This window comes from Semicossyphus pulcher, unplaced genomic scaffold (assembly GCF_022749685.1).
Source record: "Semicossyphus pulcher isolate SPU_LCO1_2020_fin unplaced genomic scaffold, fSemPul1.0.p SCAF_5, whole genome shotgun sequence".
Classification (NCBI taxonomy): domain Eukaryota; kingdom Metazoa; phylum Chordata; class Actinopteri; order Labriformes; family Labridae; genus Semicossyphus; species Semicossyphus pulcher.
This window is the reverse complement of record NW_027211726.1, coordinates 4,804,186-4,826,587: the sequence shown is the minus strand read 5'-3', so window position 1 is coordinate 4,826,587 and position 22,402 is coordinate 4,804,186. Positions and strand designations below refer to the sequence as shown.

Below are 22,402 nucleotides of genomic sequence, written 5' to 3'. Positions count from 1 at the left end.
ATCTCACAGTGTGGACCTGACAGAGATCAATCCTCTGCTTTTCCTGGGGGCTTCTTTTGTGAAACAAAAGCAGGCCAGGGCCTTGTCAACAAATATCATCGATGTTTGTCACACTCCAGGTGGGAAGGTCAAATATTAAATTATAATATCTAATGTCTGTGTTCCAGTTTATAAATGATGAATACTTAGTAGGACCGGTTGTTAAAATCCCTGGAATATCAGCACATCAGTTGAAATGGTTGAAGATGTCATCTTGGGTGGGGTCGAGTTGGGTGATGACCACATGGCACCACCAATACGACACATCATCAGGTGTGCACCCCGTTCTCATTAGGTGTTTCGGCCTTTTATCACAATACACCCTCGCCCGAGGCTGGCCCACCACAGGCTGATCAGACCTGGGTGTGTGCCGCACTGGAGGCTCCATGTGGTCATTTGGCGGCCCATACTGTCTCCTTCCTCTTTAGCCACAGCCAGTGACTGCTTGATTACTGACTTATCATTATCATTTCATTTCTTCCATATTGATTGACTGGACATCTGGCCTTAATTCAAGGCTAAACAACATATTTGATAAACACTGTTTTAGAATATAACTGCTTTGTTTTAATATTTAGAAAATGTTTTAGTTAGTTCACCTTTAAAATAGCTGAGGTTTGAAAATGCTCTGGCTGCTTGTTTCTCTGCTGAGCTCGCTCACTGCAGAGAAATCTCAGGGTTATGTCGCCCTCTAGGGGAGACATTAGGCAAAGACAGTCTGAGCCACAACATTCAGTGATAATCACGGGAAACAAACCAAAACTTGTTGAAAGATCTTTTATATATGTTCTTTTGTCCTCGAACACTGAAAAAGTAAACTAAAGATGATGGGGTTTGGGTTGCATCTTGAGAGAGAACAACACATGAGGATGAAGGAGAGCGACATTTCTCAGAGAAATCATCACCTGTTGTTCTAGAAAGCAGCAAAATATATGAACATGCAGCTGAACGTCGAGAAAAATCACATAGTTTGTTCACCAATTTAGACCTTTGACTAATGAGCCAGTGTCTGAGGTCTTTGGCACCAAAAACAGGCTTTATAAAACAATACTGAAAAGTGCCTGACGTGTTAATGAGCAACATGATAAAACCAGAAAGGCGGACAGGTAAACAAAGCCCTGACACTCTCCATTTATCACTCTCCATTTCAGCCTCTTTCATTCTGCAGTCACTTCTCAGATTTTTATCTCTTTGCTGCTCCCGCCCTGTAAATGCAAGTGTCGTATCTTATAGAGAAAATATCCTCTTGCTCACAGAGAAATTTTGCATGTGAAAACAAACATTGGCTCTATTGGTCTCCAAAGAAAATCCTTTGTTCAGAGTCGGACACATTGGCAGACATTAAGTGTGTCTTCTAGCTGATGGTCTCCTTTGCTTTTGTAGGTCCTATAGAGTCATCAGTGTTCAATTATGGACTTTATCAGAACCAGTCGAAAACCCCTCAAAGTAGATTTAACTAACTTCACTTCACTTCACAACATTTACTGTTGTCCAACATGTTGTTGTCCTCCTTGTCTTGTGCAGGGAGGTTTGTTGATGGTGTTTCTTCTTCGTTCAGTGGTTCAGACTGTCGCTGAGTGTTGCTGTTTTCAGAAGCTGTAAGGTCAGAAACAAACCGTCAGTCCTCTTTCTCTGCCCTGAACTCGTCTGCTCGCACTGAAAACCCTTTAAATATACTAAGAACCTGTCACATTAGACACAGTAGAATAAAAACAAGTTGTACTTACAAGGACGAGGGCGACTGACTGAAAGAAGAAGAAAACACAAATTATTTTAGTTGTCAAAGTTTAAAATACCAGAACATCTTTTCTCTTATTCCCCTCCTTATTTTCCTTTTAGACCTCTTAATATGAGTATTATTCTGTAGCTTTAAATGTACTCTGAGCCGTACACGGCTTCTGTTTGTTGCGCCTCGTGTTGATGCACTTTTAAATGTTGCTTTAGTTTTGCTGTCAGAGTAAAAGCATCAACTCAGCAGCTTTGAGACTCTCACCTTTCCTCTTTTAAAATATAAATCCAACAACAGCGACAACAACGGCGACAACAACCACAGCAATAACGACAGTAGCCGGATTGGTGGTGTAACTGAGACCCTCTGTGGGGAAAATGTCAGAAAAACAAATAAACATATAAACGACAACATGTGCAGAGGAAGCAGGTTAGAGGAGAGGGACAACTATTCATCAGCAGAAATGTACAGAATTTAAACGGCACCACGTTTGTTTAGTTTAGAAAGGAAGATACGTTTAGATATTTTTATGTTCTTGACTTTCTTAATTCACAAGTATTCAAACTATATAAATGCTTCTCCTTTGAAAATCACATGATCTTTATAGAAAGTGTCTGTTTCCTAAAACTGGGAGTGACTGTATAACAATCTATTTATTCTCCAATGCGGCCATGTGTTTTTAACACAGACGCACTTCATTAAGTTAGTGAATATGCTGTAAGAAGTAAAAATAATAAGTTTCTTTTTACTGTTTTTACACTAATATTCAAAAGTTTGAAATCACTGCTTATATTAAAAATGCAAATATATAATTCACATTTGAAATAAAACATTGAATACTTTATTTATAATGTATTTTATGTACTGATTGATAATAAATAATCCAATCCTTTAAAAATTAAAATGTTTATAATGTATAAACTAATAAATATCATCAATCATAAATGATCAGTGACAAACGTTAAAAAAACAAGAAAAACAAACCATTCAGCATTTTTTTTTAAAAATTACCTTTGAGATTTCCAAAAGAAACTTTGCCCGAGTTCGTCCTGATCGGGTCTTTGTCCAGTCTGGTGAAGATTTTATTCTTTTTGCCAGAGAGCTGAAACACACATTCATACCCCCCCCAGTCTTCAGGCGGGACAGATGAAATGTTCAGGTCGACACTCATCTGGAAGGATCCGTCGTGGTTGGGGAGGTTCTCTCCGTGGTTCACGTCCTCATAAAGCTCCTCTCCATCTTTCCTCCAGAACATCACGGCGCTGTTAGGGTAGAAACCTGTAGCGTGGCAGCTGACTGGAGAAGAGGAAGTCTTCTGGAGGAGAGACACTGAGGGGAGGTCTGCAGAGAGAGAGAAAGAGAGAGAGAGAGTAATGGTAAATTGAATGTACTTATGTAGCGCTTTTCTAGTCTTGCGACCACTCAAAGCTGCTTTAACACTACGTCACATTCACACACACATTCACACACTGATCGTGAAGGCCTAAGTGCCAATCTCCAATCAGATATATGCCCATTCATACCTGATGGCTATGCCACCAGGAAACATTTGGGGTTCAGTGTCTTGCCCAAGGACACTTTGACTTCAAATTCAAATTTTATTTGTATAGCACCAAATCATAACCAAAGTTATCTCGAGACACTTTCCAAAAAGAGCGGGTTTAGACCGTACTCTTTGTTATGTTATTTAAAGAAAGACCCCAACCTTCCGATTGAGAGACGACCGACTCTACTGAGCCACAACCGGTAGCGACAGCTGGGGTGAACATGCAAGAATAAAACAAGGTACAATACAAAAATTGAGAGTGAGAGTATGAGAGGCAATTAGACACTTGTGATGATCGATTCATGTTAGTATCAGTTATAACCAGACTAAAAGTGTCAGCTGTGAGAGCAGCTGTTTTCAAACCTGTCTCAGTCTCACTTCTGCATGTTAGCATGCTAATACTTAAATAGCACAGTACATGTGTGTTTTGGGTAGAGGGAGGGGCGGGACATCAATTACGTCTATGATTACTCTGCACATGTACATGCAACTTTACTTTCGGGTAAATGCACTACACTTACAGGCCTGTACCTGTCTTATGAGATATAAAACATGTGACAGTGCTGCATGACAACACGTTTACTATACAACCAGCAGATTGTCCGTGTATGAACAGCCATGGAAAGTAAAGAAACGTTAAGTCAGAGAAGAAGGATCGACTTATTATTAAGGTTTACAGAAAGTCATCAGTCATTTGGCAGAAAGTAATGTCAGAGCATCTTGAAGGTCCGTCTCTCCTAATTGGTCCAATCTTCACACCACAAAAACATAAACAAGGTTTCAGACTGATTAGGTTGATGATCAAATTTCGGTCTGATTAGGTTATGAGAACATTTTTTGCATGTCAGGTCATGTGATCCTACCTGTTCTCAGCAGAGAGCTCCTCCCATAGTCCAAATATTTCTTCAGCCACTCAGGACAGATCTGAGTCAGGTAATTCTCATAGTGTCGTATTCCGGCTTTGTCAGCATCCCATCTCAGTTTGGTTGTGACTCCCTGTGGTTTCATTGCGATCCATGCCAAATTCTGTACGTCAAATGCTATGAAGTCTTCTCCATCATAACCAAACTGCATAAAACCATTCACCTCGTTAGTCTCATCATCCCACTCACAGCCGCTCATCCTCTGTAAGATGTGGACACCTGAGAGAGAGAGAGAGAGAGAGAGAGAGAGAGAGAGAGAGAAAGGGAGAGGGAGAGAGGTCCCATGGAAAGTTAACATACTCTTGTTAGTCTGGAACTAGATGCTGAACAGTTCAGCAGTAAAAATGTACTTCACCTCCGCTCTGATTGAAGCGCTTCATCAAATGGTCGATCGTGGCTTTGAAGAAGTTGGGCTGGATCACAAAACACTCTTCTTTGTACCAGTCCAACTGCTGACGATCGCTTCGAATTATTTTTTTCACCCAGTCTTGTTTTGGTTTTATCTTCTTGTTACTGTCGCAGGAAGCCAACTGCATGTGATCAACCTCAGCAGCTCCCACAAACTGAGGGAAGTCCGAGATTCCAGTAGATCCAGTGAAGAAAAACTTCAGCGTGTGTTTCACTGCAGGAAAAACGAGATTTATACATTCAGTACAAATACTCAGTATGATTCAGCTAAAACATAGGTTTAATTTACGCTTCAAGTTGAGGTGAAAGTGAAACTAAACAATCAGTGCAAAATGCAGGTCAAAGTGTGAAGTAAAGCAAAGAGCTTTAAGTCTTAAAATGTGACTTTACCTGGAGATGAAACAGGACAGAAAAAAAGCAACAACAACAACTTCCTCATCTTGCTTTGATTAAGGCATGTTTGAAGAGGACCGAGACGCCTCAGCTGTTCTGTACTTTGTCCTATGTGATTTATCTTGAGGAGCGTAAAGGGAGTGTCTCTGCTCTGACTCAACAGCCTGGTGACAAGGGTAAAAGTCATTAAATATCATGCAGTTGAAAATGATTGGAGCCTTTTTTCTCTTTAAATCTGCACAGATTTGAATTATAATCCTCAAAAATGTTTTAAGGACTGAAGATTCTTTACTGTGACTGTGGCCCAGAGGCCTCTGTGTTTCTTTTGGTCTTTTCAGTCGTTCAGGTTGAACCATGATAAAGCAGTTTGTTGTCCATAAGCAAAACAGTACTTTTGAAAATGCCAAAGAATATAACATCTGTTCTAAAACCTAAAAGCAAGACAGACTGTTATAAACAAATACAGAGAGCTTTTGTGACAGGTGATTCCAAACTTTTGATCGGTACCTGATACCTGGCCTTTCTCCTCATCAATTTTTTGCAATCTGAGAACCACAGACTGGATTCAGGGCCCCATCAGCTTTTGTCTAATGAACTTCCAATCACACGGCCTCTCGGAGCAACAGACAATTTTCCGGGGCTTCCGATGTAGCCGGTGGTTAGTCCGGGCAAAAACTTCCTTTTCTGTCTGCTGCATTGTGTACAGTCCGACTAGCAACATGAGACTTCTGTTGGAGTTTAGTTAGTTAAATGTTACCTGCACTTAGCTGTCTGTTCTAAGAGATTAATTAAATGCTAAATCGTCCTCAGATGACCACCGATTTGTTCCTGTATTGTATGATAGCCACTGCATTGCACCTTTTTTGATCTCCACACAGACTGTTTTCCTGCATACAGCCAAACCCGCTGCAATGACGACACTACTCAGACTGCCAACAGCAACCAGAACGTCAGCGACACCAAGAGCCCTTGCCGTCAGATTCTAATTTCTAAGAAAAGAAACGCACCTGTGAGCCGAAACACAAAGTGCATCAGAGAACTCGTACAATTTTAAAGTTGATTCTGTTGCAACAGTTTATGTCTTTACGAGTACAAGTGAGGAGTCTGGCTGCTAAACTCTGAATGAGCTGTTTACGTTTATTTGTGTGATAGTAAAAAATTAATTACAGTCGTCTTACCAGTAACTCAGCTCCAGTCAGCTTCAGATTTAAATCTTTATATGAAATGTTTTTTCTAGTGATTACAAATCTTCCCTAGATATTACTCAAATTTCTTTCAAAATAAGGACCAAAGTCCAGTGTTCTTAGAGCTTCTCGAGTTGTTTTTTGTATTTAAGACAGTGAACTTTCCTGTATGTGCTTTGTTTTTGTTTTTTGACTTTTTACAGCTTCTCAGTGTTTACTAATTGTAAAGAATATCTGGAGTCTAGTAGTGTTCAGCTTGTTAACAGTGCATCTCTTTTGTCTATATAAGAAGGGGCCTTTATAACCTGAAATAGTGACACAATTCTTTCAAAGACAGCAGGTCAAGCAACACTGATAGTTAATTAATGACGCTGCTGAGGGCCGTTTTATTTCGATCTCACACCAGTTAGAAACAGATTTTATGGTTATGGGTTGGGTTTGGCCCATATATAAATGATTACACATGATGAGATAACAGCACAAAGACAGCAACAGTCTATGGTCAGCATCTACATAATCTCGGATCCCATGGGCTATAGTCTGAGACGATATAGCCTCTGGGGACACCGGTGAACGTGCCGGACTGTGAGCGATACTCGACTTCCCGTCAAGACGTCCATTTCCGCGTGCTGCATTGTTACAGAAAGAAAAAAACGTTTTCTTGGGATTTACTTGTTATTAATGGGTCTTACCTTTGCCGACATTTCAACATCATAATGCAGATTTTTAAGAAGTAAAAATTCAAGCTTTGACAAGTCTGTCCTCAAGAGGAAAAGGAATTTATTAATATTAAAAAGCTCGTATGTTGAACGGAAGTCGCATCGATTTGATGCATTCGAGGAAATCGGGAAATCTGAACGCTGAACGGCACAGCGTCACGGGAATTCATCTCAAGTTAAATTTAAGATCTAGAACAGACTGTTAGCTGAACTTGCTGCAGATTTCTGTTTATAGAGATGAATAACAAGCTAACTCGTCCTAAAATGACGCTGATGGGAGCCGGGATGTCATTACGGCGGATTACGTTCCGCCTACTTTTGCTCTCCTCACAGACTGTTTTTCTTGCGTACGCCGCAGCCTTCTAATTTGTGATGGGTCAATATTACTCGGACTACAAGCGTAGTTCAAACGGAAACCATAACACTTGCCTTCCCGGAAATCGACACCCCTGCTTTCTATGTAGTCCCTTCGTCACTGTTTCTATGTAGAATCAGTAAATAGAGATTAACATCGACATGACTTTATATTATAATGCTATTAAAGTGGATGGTAATTTTTACATAGCAGTTCACAACATTACTCTAGAAAAGGAATTTTCAGTTTAGGAGGGTGATAGAAACAAATGAGTGTTGCAGGGGTCACAGACTTCCCAAACCAAACAGTCACATAAACCCCAAGACATCTTTACAGAGAAATGTACAAAGTGTTGGATGGCAGCTGATGTTTTCATACCTTATTACTACTTGTAACCCTAAAATGAGACAAACCCAAAGGCAAACTCAAACATTCAGTTGCACCAAAGTTTGAGGATGAGGACTAACCAATGAGTGTGCTAAACTTATCTAACTAACTTTCTCACCTTCCACACAGAGATGCTAAAGTCTACAAATACAGCAAGTAACTGTCGGCCAATAACTATTAGGATCTTTATTTATGTATTTATGTAAATGGGGCTAAAAGTTTGTTGTATTACTTAGACTCTTGAATAACAGCATCTCTGATTTCTCTTCTAATTCATTTCAGAGACAAATTGGTGTCAGAACAGTTTTTTAATGCACAACCATTTGTTTTATTAGTTTTCATTGATGATTGATGTATCTTGGTCCAAGCCCTAATTATTATCTAATAATTTCACACTTCTCATCATTGTTTGTTGTAATATACTTAAAAACTTCAGTTAAAGGAACCTCATTAAGAGAAGAGTGGAGGAGGAGAGAGATGGAAGCCAGGTGGATAAGGGGAAGGGGGGGGACAGTGTTTAGAGTTTAGAAGAAGAAAGAAGGGAAAACAGAGAAGAAAAACACACAGGGGATAAATATTCTATGTAGTCTCAGATTTGCTGTAGGGTTACTGTACAATAAAAACACAAGATGCCTATGAACATTGTTTAGTCAATAAAAAAGATTAAAAAGGTGTTCAGTGCACTCTATTGTATTTAGAAAAGACACACATCAGCAAAAATAGAACAAGCAATGTATGTAATTTTAACTGACATGCAATTATTTTCATCAATAAACATTAAAAAGTGCCAAAAGTTTGAAGAGTTTTCCTATGGAAGCCCAGTATTCATGTTTACTTATGTCTTGACCTGTCACTAGCTGCAACCATTATCTAACCTCCAACGAATTCTGCCCCTTTTTCAAATCCTAGCCAACAAAGGGACCTGGTTTCTGTAGCCCACCGCAGAGCACAGGGTCTGTGTGTTTACAGTGTCTGCATCAATGCAGTTTAAATTAAAATTGAATTATAAATCATAAATGACCTCACAACGATATAGCCTCTTAAATCATAGACATATATGTAAATATGTTTAAAAATATAAGTACTTAAAAAAAACAAACGGATTAGATAATTAATTTAAATGTAAAATGTATTATCAAGCACATATATTTCTACTACTACTTCCTTTTCATTGCAGGAAGCCATCAAGCTCTGTGATTCTATATAAGTGTGATGTGATGTAACTCAGTCATTGTGTTTGTCCTTCAGGTGTCCGGTATTTGTTCCTCCTGTTGTCAGAAGCTGTGAGGTGAGAAATAAAATGTTAGTGAGCAACTGTAAAGTCCACTTATCCACCACTGAACTTCTATAAAAAGTAAATGCAGGAAACAGTGTTAAAAAAGTTTGTCGGCACAATAATTTAGAAGCACTTATTAATCTAAAGAACGTCAGATCAGTAAGTTTTACTTACAGGATCGAGGGTTGTTGGCTGAAATCACAACAAAAAAAACAACTTCAGTCACAGAGGTAAATAACAGTAAAAGTAAATGAGAGTAATCTTTTCATTTTTCTCTTTCACCTTTGTTCTTTTTGTAAGTTATGAAGGCAGCAACAGCAACAACAGTGAGAAGAACACAAGGGATGACAGCAGTCGTGAGGACGTTTAGGTAATCTGGCTTGTCTGTGAATCACAACAACAAAAAAGTAAATAAAACTAGAGAACAACAGAAATATATCCATTCTTCTTCATGAAGAGGATGAGTAACAATTTTATTTCACATAGAATTACTTTTTCTAAAGTTATTGTTCTGGGTCATGAAGCAGGCCCTGCAAATATTCAAAGATGACACATTCGGAAGCTTAGTTTTCATAGCAAGCCATATTTAGATTTTGAAGATATATTCTCAGTTTATCTAAGGACAAAGCTCAGTCTTACCTTCGTTGGTCCTGATCGCGCCTTTGTCCAGCTTGGTGACGATGTCCTCCTTCACACCAGAGAGCTGAAACACACATTCGTACTTCCCCCAGTCTGCAGAGGACTCTGATGGTTTCAGTGTCAGCTCGACACTCATCTGGAAGGATCCGTCATGGTTGGGGAGGATCTCTCCATGGTTCACGTCCTCATAAAGCGCCTCTCCATCTTTCCTCCAGAACATCACGGCGCTGTTAGGGTAGAAACCTGTAGCGTGGCAGCTGACTGGAGAGGAGGAAGTCTTCTGGAGGAGACACACTGAGGGGAGGTCTGGAGAGAGAGAAAGGAGAAGAAAAAAGAAAAGAATTTACACATTCAAAGAAACAAAATCTAAATAATGGCCCATATCAACCTGACAATATCTGCCACTGTCTGCACTGTGAACCATGAATGACTGACAGTGGTGCCAATACATCAAAAAGCTTTTAAGATATTTCAATGAATAAGTGAAACATCTGACCACATGCTGGCACAAGAGGAAAAGTCAGAGGATCACAAAAGAGTACATTACATCCTCTGGGGACAATAAATAGGTCTGACAGGTTAAGGCAAAATCAAAACATATCACAACAGAAAATGACCAAAGAAAGGTAATACAAGATATTACAGAGGTAGTGCTGTTTGACCGAGTAATATCAACATCGTAGCTTGCATGGAAATACATCAGGTCATGTGATGCTACCTGTTCTGAGCAGAGAACTCTTGCCATATGCCACAAACTTCTTCAGCCAGTAGTTAGTTCAGCTTTGTCAGCATCCCATCTCAGTTTATAGCTGAAGGCTTCTGGTCTCGGAGCGATCCATGACAACGTCTTCAGGTCAAATGCTATGAAGTCTTCTCCATTATAACCAAACTGATCAAAACCTTTGACCTCTCCAGTCTCATCATCCCACTAACAGCCGCTCATATTCTGTAAGATGTGGACATCTGAGAGATACAGAGAGAGACACTGCTATTAACAATGATGTACAGATGATATCTCACATGGGAAGACGATTTTAAAAGTGTTGTGATTCCATTATTCAAAGCTCTTCTCCCTGTGTAGTGTTCTGCTCATTATTCAAGAGCAGATAATCAGTGCACTTGTTCTCCTGGTCCCCTTACTTCAATGTGCATGCTAACTAAGCATACCGTACATTTCCATCTTTTTGATTTAACAAATACACCTATATAACATATAGGTATATTTAAGGTATTATAGGTATATTTAACCCTTTCCTGTTCTGCATTCCTCATCCAAAATATTATCCTACTAAGACCCAGCAATTCATATTTGTCCTCTGTGGGAGACATAACCCTGAGGCTTTCATTTCAAACATGCATGTGCAGAACCAGGAAGATGTCAATCAAAAGAGGGAGATGTGACTCAAAGCTAGATTTTCCATTAGTTATTACATTTATTTTCACTTCATATTTGTGTGGAGGCTTAATGACACTCTCAGCTTTCATATCTCATATGCATTTTTACTTTTTCAAGCCAATTTCCAAAGGATAAAAATATACCAAATCCCACCAGTCTGCAGGGGACCTTTGTTGCATCTCTTTCCCCCTCATTAGGGGTCTTGGCAGCCCTCTTGTTTTTGCTAATGTTCTTCTTCTTCTTTTTCCTACCAGGTTATCTGCCCTCCCATGCATGAAAATAAACCAAACTTTGCACACAGGTCCAGTCCTGTGCTACAAGTCTTGCACTAGTGTTGTGTACTTATATTCCTGACGGTGTTGCTATAGCAACCCTCTAAAGGTCAGAACTTTCAAACTTCATAACAAATTAGTTGTTTGTGCTACAACTTTGCAGCTTATACTTATATGTTCTTTTTAGCACTATAAACTCTATTATAAATTCAACGGACAATACCTTCACACACTTCTCTTCATTAACTTGTGAAAAAAATGTTTAATTCTTTGAGAAAATTGCCAATATATGGAAGGAAATCATACCTTCTCCTCTGGTGCCTCATGACCCTCCCTAAGCCATGCCTGTCTTAAACAAGTTTGACCCTGTGTGTCTTCTCTCTCTTGGATATAGTCAACCATCTGAAGCCCATCTGACTCCATTCCCTCACATCTACTTAAAGAGGCGTTGATATTGTTGGCCCCAGAATCCTCTCAAGACCTGATCTTTTACCTACTCAGGCTTTGAGCTGTGTGAATCTTTGAGTCATGAGACTTGAACATTAATTAATCAATTTGTCTTGACCGTTCTGGTCAAAATGCCTGGCCCGACTCACTGCAGCTGATTATTGAGGGAAATAAGGATGTCTTGGTTTCCTGTTCTCCCTCCCGTCCGTGTAACTGTGAGGGTATTTTAGCTTTTGATTTAGTTGTAGAAATTGTTGATCTCAGGATGGGGATGAATTTGTGATGGACAGGCTAAGCTACAGTCAGTAAAGCAGCTGATTCATGGTTGGCATGCTGATTGTTATGCACTTTTTATCTTGAAGACATGTAGAGGGTCACTCCCTTTACACGAAAATGAACAGTTTAGCTATAATAAGTATTAAATAATATATACTGTACCTCCACCTTGGTTAAAGTGCTGCTTCAAGCTATAAACCATGGCTCTGAAGGAGTAAGGCTGATTCTCTAAACACTCGAAAGTGTACCATTCAAAGTGCTGGGGATCATTTTCAAACAGTTTTTTCACCCAGTCCTGTCTGACTATCATCTTCTTGTTGCTGTCACAGTTAACCACCTCGATGTCATCGACTGCTGCAGCTCCCATAAACTCCGGGACGTTTTGGACTCCAGAAGATGAAACGGAAAAAAACTTCAGGGAGTGTTTCACTGTAGGATGAACAAAGTGAATCAGTTTAGTATAAATATACACACATTATTATCACCCTCATATTATATATGATGCATCGTTAAAGCGCTAGTTCAGGGGTGTCAAAGATATGGCCCGCGGGCCAGATGCGGTCCGCCAGGAAGTGTCATCAGGCCCACGAGACATTTTGGGGGACAGGAAGGGAAAAATAAATAAATAAATAAATAATACAAAAATTATGATAGATCATTCACTAAGAGCGAACAGATACTTGTACCAACCAGTGAGCATTTCATGTTGTTGCATAAACAACAAAATGTAAGAAAGCAACAGGCAATCATTGCAACATATTTATATTATGTTACACTGATGATACATTTGAAAAGATCTAGGTTAAAAATAATAATACATAATAATACTGTACAACAGTACAGTAGAAGGGGAGTGTAACAACAGGAATCGTAAACTTTTTCCTAGTTACACCACTCTAAACAACAGTACATTTAGTGTTTAAATCTCTTTGTGGTTCATTAATTATTCACAAGTATTGCTGGGTAAGGTTATAAAACAGCCACCTATTGTCCGGAAAGCCCGACCTGATATCGGGGTTAAACCAGCTGCCCTGGGATCAGGGCATGTGGGATTCAATGTGTCGTGAGAACAGAGAGAGCGGAAGAGAGAGGGAGGAATTTTGCCAATCAGGTTTATGGCGGTATGCGTTTAACTGATTGAGGAAAGGGACTCTCACGTTTTCACCTCCTGGTCGTCACCTGACACTTTTGGGCTTTTCCCAGCCTGTCGACACCAGGAACTAGTTTCTGTCACTTAGATGTCCGGAGATGTCTTTGTTAAAGGAATGTCAAACGATCAGATGTAGATTCCTCCTTTAACGGTGCGCTACATGGCGGTTTGATCAGCTCCGTTAAGAGTTCCTCTCTCACGTGCGTAATCCATCTCCAGCTGTCTTCACCTAAAGACAGTAAATCGACTCGCGTATGAGCCCCAACAGTATGTTCCTGTACGTCTCCATACTTTCGTAATCCACAGGTACAGAATTAGACAGGCGAAGTGGACTGGGTTGTGCTGGGACAGCTGCGTCTGCCACAGAGCCAATTTCATTTGGAAAGCACGAACGCTGTCGTAGTACTCGGTGACGAGTTTGTTGCATGTTAACATTCATCACATTCAAATGTTCTGTAATCAGTGTTGTAATTTACGTGATACGCAGGTATTAGCCGTATACCCACTGGGAAAGGTCCCAGATTTCCGTATACCCACTTAAAATGCTCAAGGTTACGTAACACCACGTTATCATTCATAAAATTAACTTTGTGCGCTCTGCCTGTGTTACGATCATGCGCGGACTTTTGGACCATATGGGTGTCCGTCGACCGTGACCTTACTTTACCAGGGAAACAACACAGTTGCTTGGCGGTGATTTCTTTGACTTGTCAGTATCTATGTAGCGTTTGACGTTTAAAATCAGCTAACCTTAATGTGTAGAATCACTACAGAGAAGTGAAATGATACCTTTTGTAAGACTGATGCTACCGTAACGTTTAGTGATAATGATAGTGATGCTATCATCATATCTGGTGAGTGGAAGTCGCATTTAAGTTATACTAACGTTACTGTGTGTGTGTGTGTGTGTGTGTGTGAGCGCGCGCGCGCGCGCGCGTGCACGTGCGTGTGTGTCTCTCAACAGAATGCAATGTTTTGATGATACACAGTGATAAGTGTGTTAAGTTACAGGATATGCAACTTGTTCCTTTTAGATTTGAACTCGACCTGGCCAGCCCTGCAGAGAGAGTCAGTCTCAGGAATTTAAAAGCATCCTTGGTTAGAGTGGAGAGACAGAAAGTTAGGTAAATATCAGCCAACATGCAAAGCTGGTATAAACAACTGAAATTAATAAAGTCAATTACTATATGCAAATGACAGTACAGTAAATTCATGGTCATCGTAAGGTGCAGACATTTACACATTCAATTACTATATGATATTTTAGATATCAATAGTTATCAGAGCTATTGAAAGAGTGAAACATTTGTCTCTTTTTGTCTGCTTTTCATGCATTTGTTAGCCATGGTGTGAATATTCGTTGTTAATACTGCTATAAAACTGGCTGTTAAAGTCTTATGTTGTTTATAAAAAATTGACATGTTGATAACCCATATCCAGTCTTTCAGAATGCTCTCAATTTTCTGTGGATGCATACTGTATGTGTTAAGCGTGGTGGGGGGTCGCTTCGGGACGGGTAAAAATCAGAGTATACCCACTACAATAAACTACACTACACCACTGATTGTTACCTCCATGTGTTGTAAACAACCACCTCTCACAATGTGTCATGTAAATAAAAAAGACATAATAATAATAAAAAAAATAATAACAGTAACCTTATTCAGATAGCACCTTTAAAAACAGATGTTTACAAAGTGCTTTGACAGACAAAGTAAAGGCAGGAACTCAGGAAGATTACAGAATACCAAACAGATTACAGAACATTCAACAATGAGGCCAACCAGAGAAAACTCAACAAAAGGCAAGAACTCAATGCAAACACAAAAAGTCAACAAGAATAAAGTGCAAATAAAAGTAATAAAAGTGCTAAAACAGAAACAAGGGCAGTTAAAGCTCCTGTGAGGAGTTTTTTGATGGTTATGCAACAGACTGAAATTTATTCTGATGACTCTATGTGACCTACAAAAGCAAACCAGACCATCAGTGACAAAATTGATTATTTCTATATAGTTATTTTTGATGCCTGAAACTGATGGTTGGGGGTAGGTGTCAGACCAAGCGATTAACTGCACGCTGCCTTTGTTTACATTTTCCAGAGCAAAAGTTTAAAGTGAGTGATGCATATGACTCTTAAAGAAAGCAGGATGAGATTTTTTTGTTAAAAACCACCACTTAAGCATGTACAGGACAAAATCAGCAAAGAGATAAGAGGTACGGCTTTGTCCACAGGGGGCGCCAAAATCAACACAAACCGAAATTTCTTCACAGGAGCGTCACAGCAATGAGCAATACGAATAAAGGACAAAATAGTGTCCAGGAGGAAGAGGAACGATTTAAGATATGGTTTAAATACTCTCAAATCCCAAACTCTGGCTCTATTGGTCTATTGGGCTGAGCTCTTTATCACTCTCCTTTTCAGCTTCTTTCATTCTGCAGTCACTTCTCAGATTTTTATCTCTTTGCTGCTCCCGCCCTGTAAATGCAAGTGTCGTATTTTATAGAGAAAATATCCTCTTGCTCACAGAGAAATTTTTCATGTGAAATGCAAACATTGGCTCTATTGGTCTCCATGAAGAAAATCCTTTGTTCGGAATCGGACACATTGGCAGACATTAAGTGTGTCTTCTAGCTGATGGTCTCCTTTGCTTTTGTAGGTCTTATAGAGGAATCAAATTAAATTGAGACTTTATCAGAAACAGTCAAAAATAGTAGAAGAACATGCAACTAACTTGTTATGTGAGAAAACCTTCCATCACAACATTTACTGTTGTCCTACATGTCGTTGTCCTTCGTGTCTTGTGCAGGGGGGTTTGTTGATGGTGTTTCTTCTTTGTTCAGTGGTCACTCAGTATTGCTGTTTTCAGAAGCTGTAAGGTCAGAAACAAACCGTCAGTCCTCTTTCTCTGCCCTGAACTCGTCTGCTCGCACTGAAAAGCCTTTAAATATACTAAGAACCTGTCACATTAGACACAGTAGAATAAAAACAAGTTGTACTTACAAGAGGAGTGGTTGACTGACAAAACACAAATTATTTTAGTTGTCAAAGTTACCAGAACATCTTTGCTCTTACTCCCCTCCTTATTTTCCTTTTAGACCTCTTAATATGAGTATTATTCTGTAGCTTTAAATGTACTCTGAGCCGTACACAGCTTCTGTTTGTTGCGCCTCGTGTTGATGCACTTTTAAATGTTGCTTTAGTTTTGCTGTCAGAGTAAAAGCATCAACTCAGCAGCTTTGAGACTCTCACCTTTCCTCTTGTAAAAAGTAAATCCAACAACAGCAACAACAATGGCAATAATGACAGGAACCAGGATGGTGATGTAAATGAGACCCTCTGTGGGGAAAATGTAAGAAAAACATATGAACAAAACATGACGACAACATGTGCAGAAGAAGCAGGTTAGAGGAGAGGGACAACTATTCATCAGCAGAAATGTACAGAATTTAAACGGCACCACGTTTGTTTAGTTTAGAAAGGAAGATACGTTTAGATATTTTTATGTTAGTAACTTTCTTAATTCACAAGTATTCAAACTATATAAATGTCATTAAATAAAAAATAAACTATTTTATCCAGCAACACAAAAGAGGCTCGTCAAACGTTTCAACCTTTGAAAATCACCTGATCTTCATAGAAAGTGTCAGTAGGTTTAAATGTGTGCCCGCTTTTTCGCAGACTACACTGTTAAGAAAGCCACATGACTGTATCTGCAGAGGAAATAAAAGTATACTCTGGCTGCATAACAATCTATTTATTCTCCAATACAGCCAATACACTTCATTAGGTTAGTGAATATGCAAATATATAATTCACATTTGAACTAAAACATTTAATAATTATATTATATTTATTTATAATTTATTGTATGTACTGATTAATAATTAATCTGAATTACTAAATAATCAAAACCTTTAGTTAGTTGATGTTTTTTTTACAAATCATGAATGAACGGTGACAAAAGTTAAAGCAACAAGAAAGACAAACCATTCAGAGTTATGAAAAATAAAAAATGTTTCTCACCAACTGAGTTCGTCCTGATCGCGTCTTTGTCCAGCTTGGTGACGATGTCCTCCTTCACACCAGAGAGCTGAAACACACATTCGTACTTCCCCCAGTCTGCAGAGGACTCTGATGGTTTCAGTGTCAGGTCGACACTCATCTGGAAGGATCCGTCATGGTTGGGGAGGATCTCTCTGTGGTCCACGTCCTCATGAAGCTCCACTCCATCTTTCCTCCAGAGCATCACGGCGCTGTTAGGGTAGAAACCTGTAGCGTGGCAGCTGACTGGAGAGGAGGAAGTCTTCTGGAGGAGAGACACTGAGGGGAGGTCTGGAGAGAGAGAGAAAGACAGAAACAGACAAAAGTACAGAGGGTAAAGAATGAGAGAAGAAAGGAGAAGAAAAAAGAAAATAATTTACAAATTCAAAGAAAAAAAATCGAAATAATGGCCCATATCAACCTGACAATATCTGCCACTGTCTGCACATGACCAAAGAAAGGTAATACAAGATATTACAGAGGTAGTGCTGTTTGACCGAGTAATATCAGGTCATGTGATTCTACCTGTTCTGAGCAGAGAACTCTTGCCATATGCCACATACGCCTTCAGCCAGCCTGGAAGAACCTGAGTGATGTAATGCTCAAGGAATTTTATTGTAGCTTTGTCAGCATCCCATCTCAGTTTGTAGCTGAAGGCTTCTGGTCTCTGAGCGATCCATGACAACGTCTTCAGGTCAAGTGCTATGAAGTCTTCTCCATTATAACCAAACTGATCTAAACCATTGACCTCTCCAGTCTCATCATCCCACTCACAGCCGCTAATATTCTGTAAGATGTGGACATCTGAGAGATACAGAGAGAGACACTGCTATTAACAATGATGTACAGATGATATCTCACATGGGAAGGCGATTTTAACAGTGTTGTGATTTCATTATTCAAAGCTCTTCTCCCTGTGTAGTGTTCTGCTCATTATTCAAGAGCAGATAATCAGTGCACTTTTTCTCCTGGTCCCCTTACTTCAATGTGCATCCTAACTAAGCATACCGTACATTTCCATCTTTTTGATTTAACAAATACACCTATATAACATATAGGTATATTTTAGGTATTATAGGTATATTTAACCCTTTCCTGTTCTGCATTTCTCATCCAAAATATTATCCTACTAAGACCCAGCAATTCATATTTGTCCTCTGTGGGAGACATAACCCTGAGGCTTTCATTTCAAACATGCATGTGCAGAACCAGGAAGATGTCAATCAAAAGAGGGAGATGTGACTCAAAGCTAGGTTTTCCATTAGTTATTACATTTATTTTCACTTTATATTTGTGTGGAGGCTCAATGACACTCTCAGCTTTCATATCTCATATGCATTTTTACTTTTTCAAGCCAATTTTCCAAAGGATAAAAATATACCAAATCCCACCAGTCTGTAGGGGACCTTTGATGCATCTCTTTCCCCCTCATTAGGGGGGCTTGGCAGTCCTCGTTTTTTTTGCTAATGTTCTTCTTCTTCTTTTTCCTACCAGGTTATCTGCCCTCCCATGCATGAAAATAAACCAAACTTTGCACACAGGTCCAGTCCTGTGCCACAAGTCCTTCACTAGTGTTGTGTACTAATATTCCTGACGGTGTTGCTATAGCAACCCTCTAAAGGTTAAAACTTTCAAACTTCATAACAAATCAGTTGTTTGTGCTACAACTTTGCAGCTTATACTTATATGTAGGCTGAATAGAGCAGAAATGCACATGCTTTGAGTTGGCAGAAAATATTATGTCCATCACCCTTTTTTCTTTTAAAAACTGCAAAACTAATTAAAGCTCTCTCCTACCACATTCAAATGACACCACACACTGAGTCCACAAACCATCCAGACGGATTTTTGATTGTACGATTGGTGCTGCAATAACTTGCTTAATAAATCTCCAATCTTTATGAAAATAACTCACTATCTTCTGAGGTCAAAGTAGATGTAGTACGGCTAATTTCAGAATTTAACTCAAAAACTTTATTCTCATGTGAACTGTTGCATGGAAAAATGGACAAAGAGCATTTTTAAACGTTTGTCTTTGTTTTAATGGAACGATCAGTCTGAAAATATATAATAAAGAAATCTTTATGTTGTCTAAACAAAATTCACAAATTCTCAGAATATTTTTATAACTGAATATTTGGCAATAGTTTATTTTCTGCCTTTACTCGCATGGACATCTGTCATCACAACCCTGGTGGATGCCTAAAGCATGGTATGAAACTACCTCTGTGTCCTACATCTCTCTGTGTAGCTCAACATGATCACAGTTTGTCTAAGTGGCCATGGTTGTGACCTCAAGACCTGATCTTTTACCTACTCAGGCTTTGAGCTGCATGAATCTTTGAGTCATGGGACTTGAACATTAATTGATCAATTTGTCTTGACCGTTCTGGTCAAAATGCCTGGCCCGACTCACTGCAGCTGATTATTGAGGGAAATTAAGGATGTCTTGTTTTCCTGTTCTCCCTCCCGTCTGTGTAACTGTGAGGATATTTTAGCTTTTGATTTAGTTGTAGAAAATATTGATCTCAGGATGGGGATGAATTTGTGATGGACAGGCTAAGCTACAGTCAGTAAAGCAGCTGATTCATGGTTGACATGATGATTGTTATGCACTTTTTATCTTGAAGACATGTAGAGGGTCACTCCCTTTACACGAAGATGAACAGTTTAGTTATGAAAAGTATTAAATAATATATACTGTACCTCCACTTTGGTTGGAGTTCTGGCTCAAGCCATAAAGTATGGCTTTGAAGTCGTTAGGCTGAATCTCAACACACTCTCGAGTGTACAGCTCCAATTGCTGGGGATCATTTTCTAACAGTTTTTTCACCCAGTCCTGTTTGACTTCTATCATCTTCTTGTTGCTGTCACAGTTGCCCACCACAATGTCATCGACTGTTACAACTACCATAAACTCCGGGATATTTTGGACTCCAGAAGATGAAACGAAAAAAAACTTCAGGGAGTGTTTCACTGTAGGACAAACAAAGTTAATCAATTTAATATAAATACACATCATCATCACACTCATATTAAACATGATGCATTGCTAAAGCTCTAGTTTATGGCACTCAATGCACAGCATTACAGAGTAATTTTTATACAAACAGTGAACCAGTAAAGTATACACTGATATGTAGCTGTACCTACAGGGTTCAGGTGATGGCTGGAGAAATGTTTCAGGTAGTTTTTAACTACCTGCTACCTATTCATTTTTACACAGTACAGCATGAACTTTAAAGGGAGAAAAGACGTACAGAGTAGGATAGTTACAAAATTAATAACAAATCCAAGGACAGTTGCATATTATATTTGGCACCGAGTTCACTTTTTACCGATGCATTGACCCCTTCACAAAATGAAATATAGCTACAATGTTAATAATTTGTGTTAATGGTGAGTAAAACTGTTCTCCAGACAGTACATATGTGTGTGTTTAATACTCTACACACATATATAAGTTGTCTCTTTAAAATTGTGCTAGCATGTTAGGATGCTAATCTCGATAAGTTACCCACGATCAGAACGTTAGCATGCTAGCAACATCAGTATTGCTTTAAGTGTGGTTGTAGTCCCTGTTCCTGTGTAATGCTAGTCTGTTTGGAGTTGTTAGCTAAGAAAACTAATTGTTTTTCAGGATAAACAGAGCATGCCCACTGTGACATTGGAGCAACTTCCCACAATTTGCCCAGTCTATCCACAGTCTATGCCAGCGGTCCCCAAACGGCGGATCCGGACCCAACTGCCGTCGTCTCCGGACCTGAACCTATTTACAGTTTTGAGAAGCGCATCTATTTTAACCTGCGCAGCTTTTTTGTCTTTGCGGTAGTGATTTGGGGCAGTAGACAAAACCGAGCTTTTAAGACTGGACTCGTATATGTTCCGTGACTGTGGCGATTATTGAACGCGGACATTGTCTGGCACTGTCACTCCGTTTGTGTCTGTTAACAGAGACTCCAGGCTGCAGTTTAGTTCAAACACTTTATTGATAAACCTGAGAGTTACACAGAGCTACATCAGGCTTCATCATCATTAGTTTTCCTGATATTTCCGCAGTTCTGTTCTTATATGTACCGGTATGTGCCCTCTCCCCCCCGCTCTCGCTCTCTCCAGCAGTCGGTCAGTGTACAGTGCATCTAAATGTTATTTATTTCATAGTCACTGCCCGTTTTAAAACTCACTATCACTCGCCATGAGAAAAAGTCTAATGCAACTGCATTTCGGCAAAACATATAATAAACTTTGGCAAAAATGAAATAAAATATAAAGTTGACCTGTTATGGTCAAATGTTTGATCATTCTGTCAGGAGGCAGAGAGATAGCAGCTTAAGTGAAGAGCTGTCTCTCTCTTTCATTTGATTTCTGCTTGGACAACATTATAGTAGTACCAGACATTATATTATTTGTTTTCATTCAATTCAATAAAGACACTTCCATCACAAACTGGGGCATAAAACACTCAGAGACCCCCCAGACCCCCCAACATACAAACACACATTTCCTTACCACTATTGAAGTATTCATTATTATTATTGTTAAATTATGAGAGCTCTGTGTAAAAGTTATAATCGTTGTTGTAAAAACTATAGCCTAATTGTTGTTTCTTTATTTGATTTGACAGACGTTCAAAATGTATAATGGTACTGAATCATAACGCAGGTCAGACATTATGATGTTCCGGAAATTTGCTTGAGAAAAAAAATCTCTAACTGGACCTCTTTCAAGTATAATTGAGTACCCCTGATCTATGCTATTTATATGTAACGCACAAATAGCTACATGAACTATTTCAGTTACTTTGTGAGCCCTCCAATCGACCATATTAATACATTAATGCTGTGTGAAGGTGCAGCTTGCTCGCCAGGTGAGCACCGTCCTAAAATAAAAAGTGCCTCAGAGATCAGGTCATAAACTGGGTTAAGTTGCCGACGACATGAAGTGAGCTAGTTACTAGCAAGATGGAATTGTGTTTAGGAGGTTTTTTAGAAAATATGCGACCGTACCTGGAAATGTGAAGTGAAACAGGAGAGGCAACAACAGCAGAAAAGTCTTCATCTTCTTTCGTTTGCAAGTGTCACGTCTCAGGTTGGGTGAGTTCTCTAATTTCCTGTAAGATCAAGATGGGATTTATTTTTTGATGAAGTGGCTCATCCTCCTTCTCTCACTTTTTTCTTAGCTCCTCCCCGGGGTGTGTGTGTGTGATGGAGAGAGGCGAGGA

At 39.3% G+C, this 22,402-nt stretch overlaps 2 protein-coding genes and 1 pseudogene across 2 annotated transcripts; all 3 read right to left on the bottom strand.

Annotated features, from left to right (window-relative positions):
• Window positions 1-2,042: 2,042 nt before the first annotated feature.
• LOC138609155 (major histocompatibility complex class I-related gene protein-like) lies at window positions 2,043-5,084 on the bottom strand. The gene is made up of 5 exons (XM_069681789.1): window positions 5,036-5,084; window positions 4,593-4,859; window positions 4,178-4,456; window positions 2,807-3,109; window positions 2,043-2,134 (listed from the first exon to the last, which is right to left on the bottom strand). Exons 1-5 carry the CDS (start codon window positions 5,082-5,084, stop codon window positions 2,043-2,045), a joined length of 990 nt encoding a protein of 329 aa, XP_069537890.1.
• A 2,950-nt stretch (window positions 5,085-8,034) lies between these two features.
• On the bottom strand, window positions 8,035-16,471 carry LOC138609005 (major histocompatibility complex class I-related gene protein-like; annotated as a pseudogene).
• Window positions 16,032-22,271, bottom strand: LOC138608650 (major histocompatibility complex class I-related gene protein-like). The gene is made up of 6 exons (XM_069681215.1): window positions 22,188-22,271; window positions 19,888-20,157; window positions 17,707-17,985; window positions 17,164-17,472; window positions 16,390-16,476; window positions 16,032-16,069 (listed from the first exon to the last, which is right to left on the bottom strand). The coding sequence occupies exons 1-6, from the start codon at window positions 22,237-22,239 to the stop codon at window positions 16,032-16,034; spliced, it is 1,035 nt and encodes a 344-aa protein (XP_069537316.1). The 5' UTR covers window positions 22,240-22,271.
• Window positions 22,272-22,402: the final 131 nt, after the last annotated feature.

Excerpts from the sequence above, each read along its gene's own strand:
- LOC138609155 (XM_069681789.1), bottom strand. The coding sequence starts at position 5,084 with ATGAGGAAGTTGTTGTTGTTGCTTTTTTTCTGTCCTGTTTCATCTCCA. Across the intron at positions 4,860-5,035 it reads CTGTCCTGTTTCATCTCCAG|TGAAACACACGCTGAAGTTT; the intron begins GTAAAGTCACAT and ends TTTTTCCTGCAG. Across the intron at positions 3,110-4,177 it reads GAGCTCTCTGCTGAGAACAG|ACCTCCCCTCAGTGTCTCTC; the intron begins GTAGGATCACAT and ends CTCTCTCTGCAG.
- LOC138608650 (XM_069681215.1), bottom strand. The coding sequence starts at position 22,239 with ATGAAGACTTTTCTGCTGTTGTTGCCTCTCCTGTTTCACTTCACATTT. Across the intron at positions 17,986-19,887 it reads GAACTCCAACCAAAGTGGAG|ATGTCCACATCTTACAGAAT; the intron begins GTACAGTATATA and ends TGTATCTCTCAG. Across the intron at positions 16,477-17,163 it reads GATCAGGACGAACTCAGTTG|AGGGTCTCATTTACATCACC; the intron begins GTGAGAAACATT and ends TTTTCCCCACAG.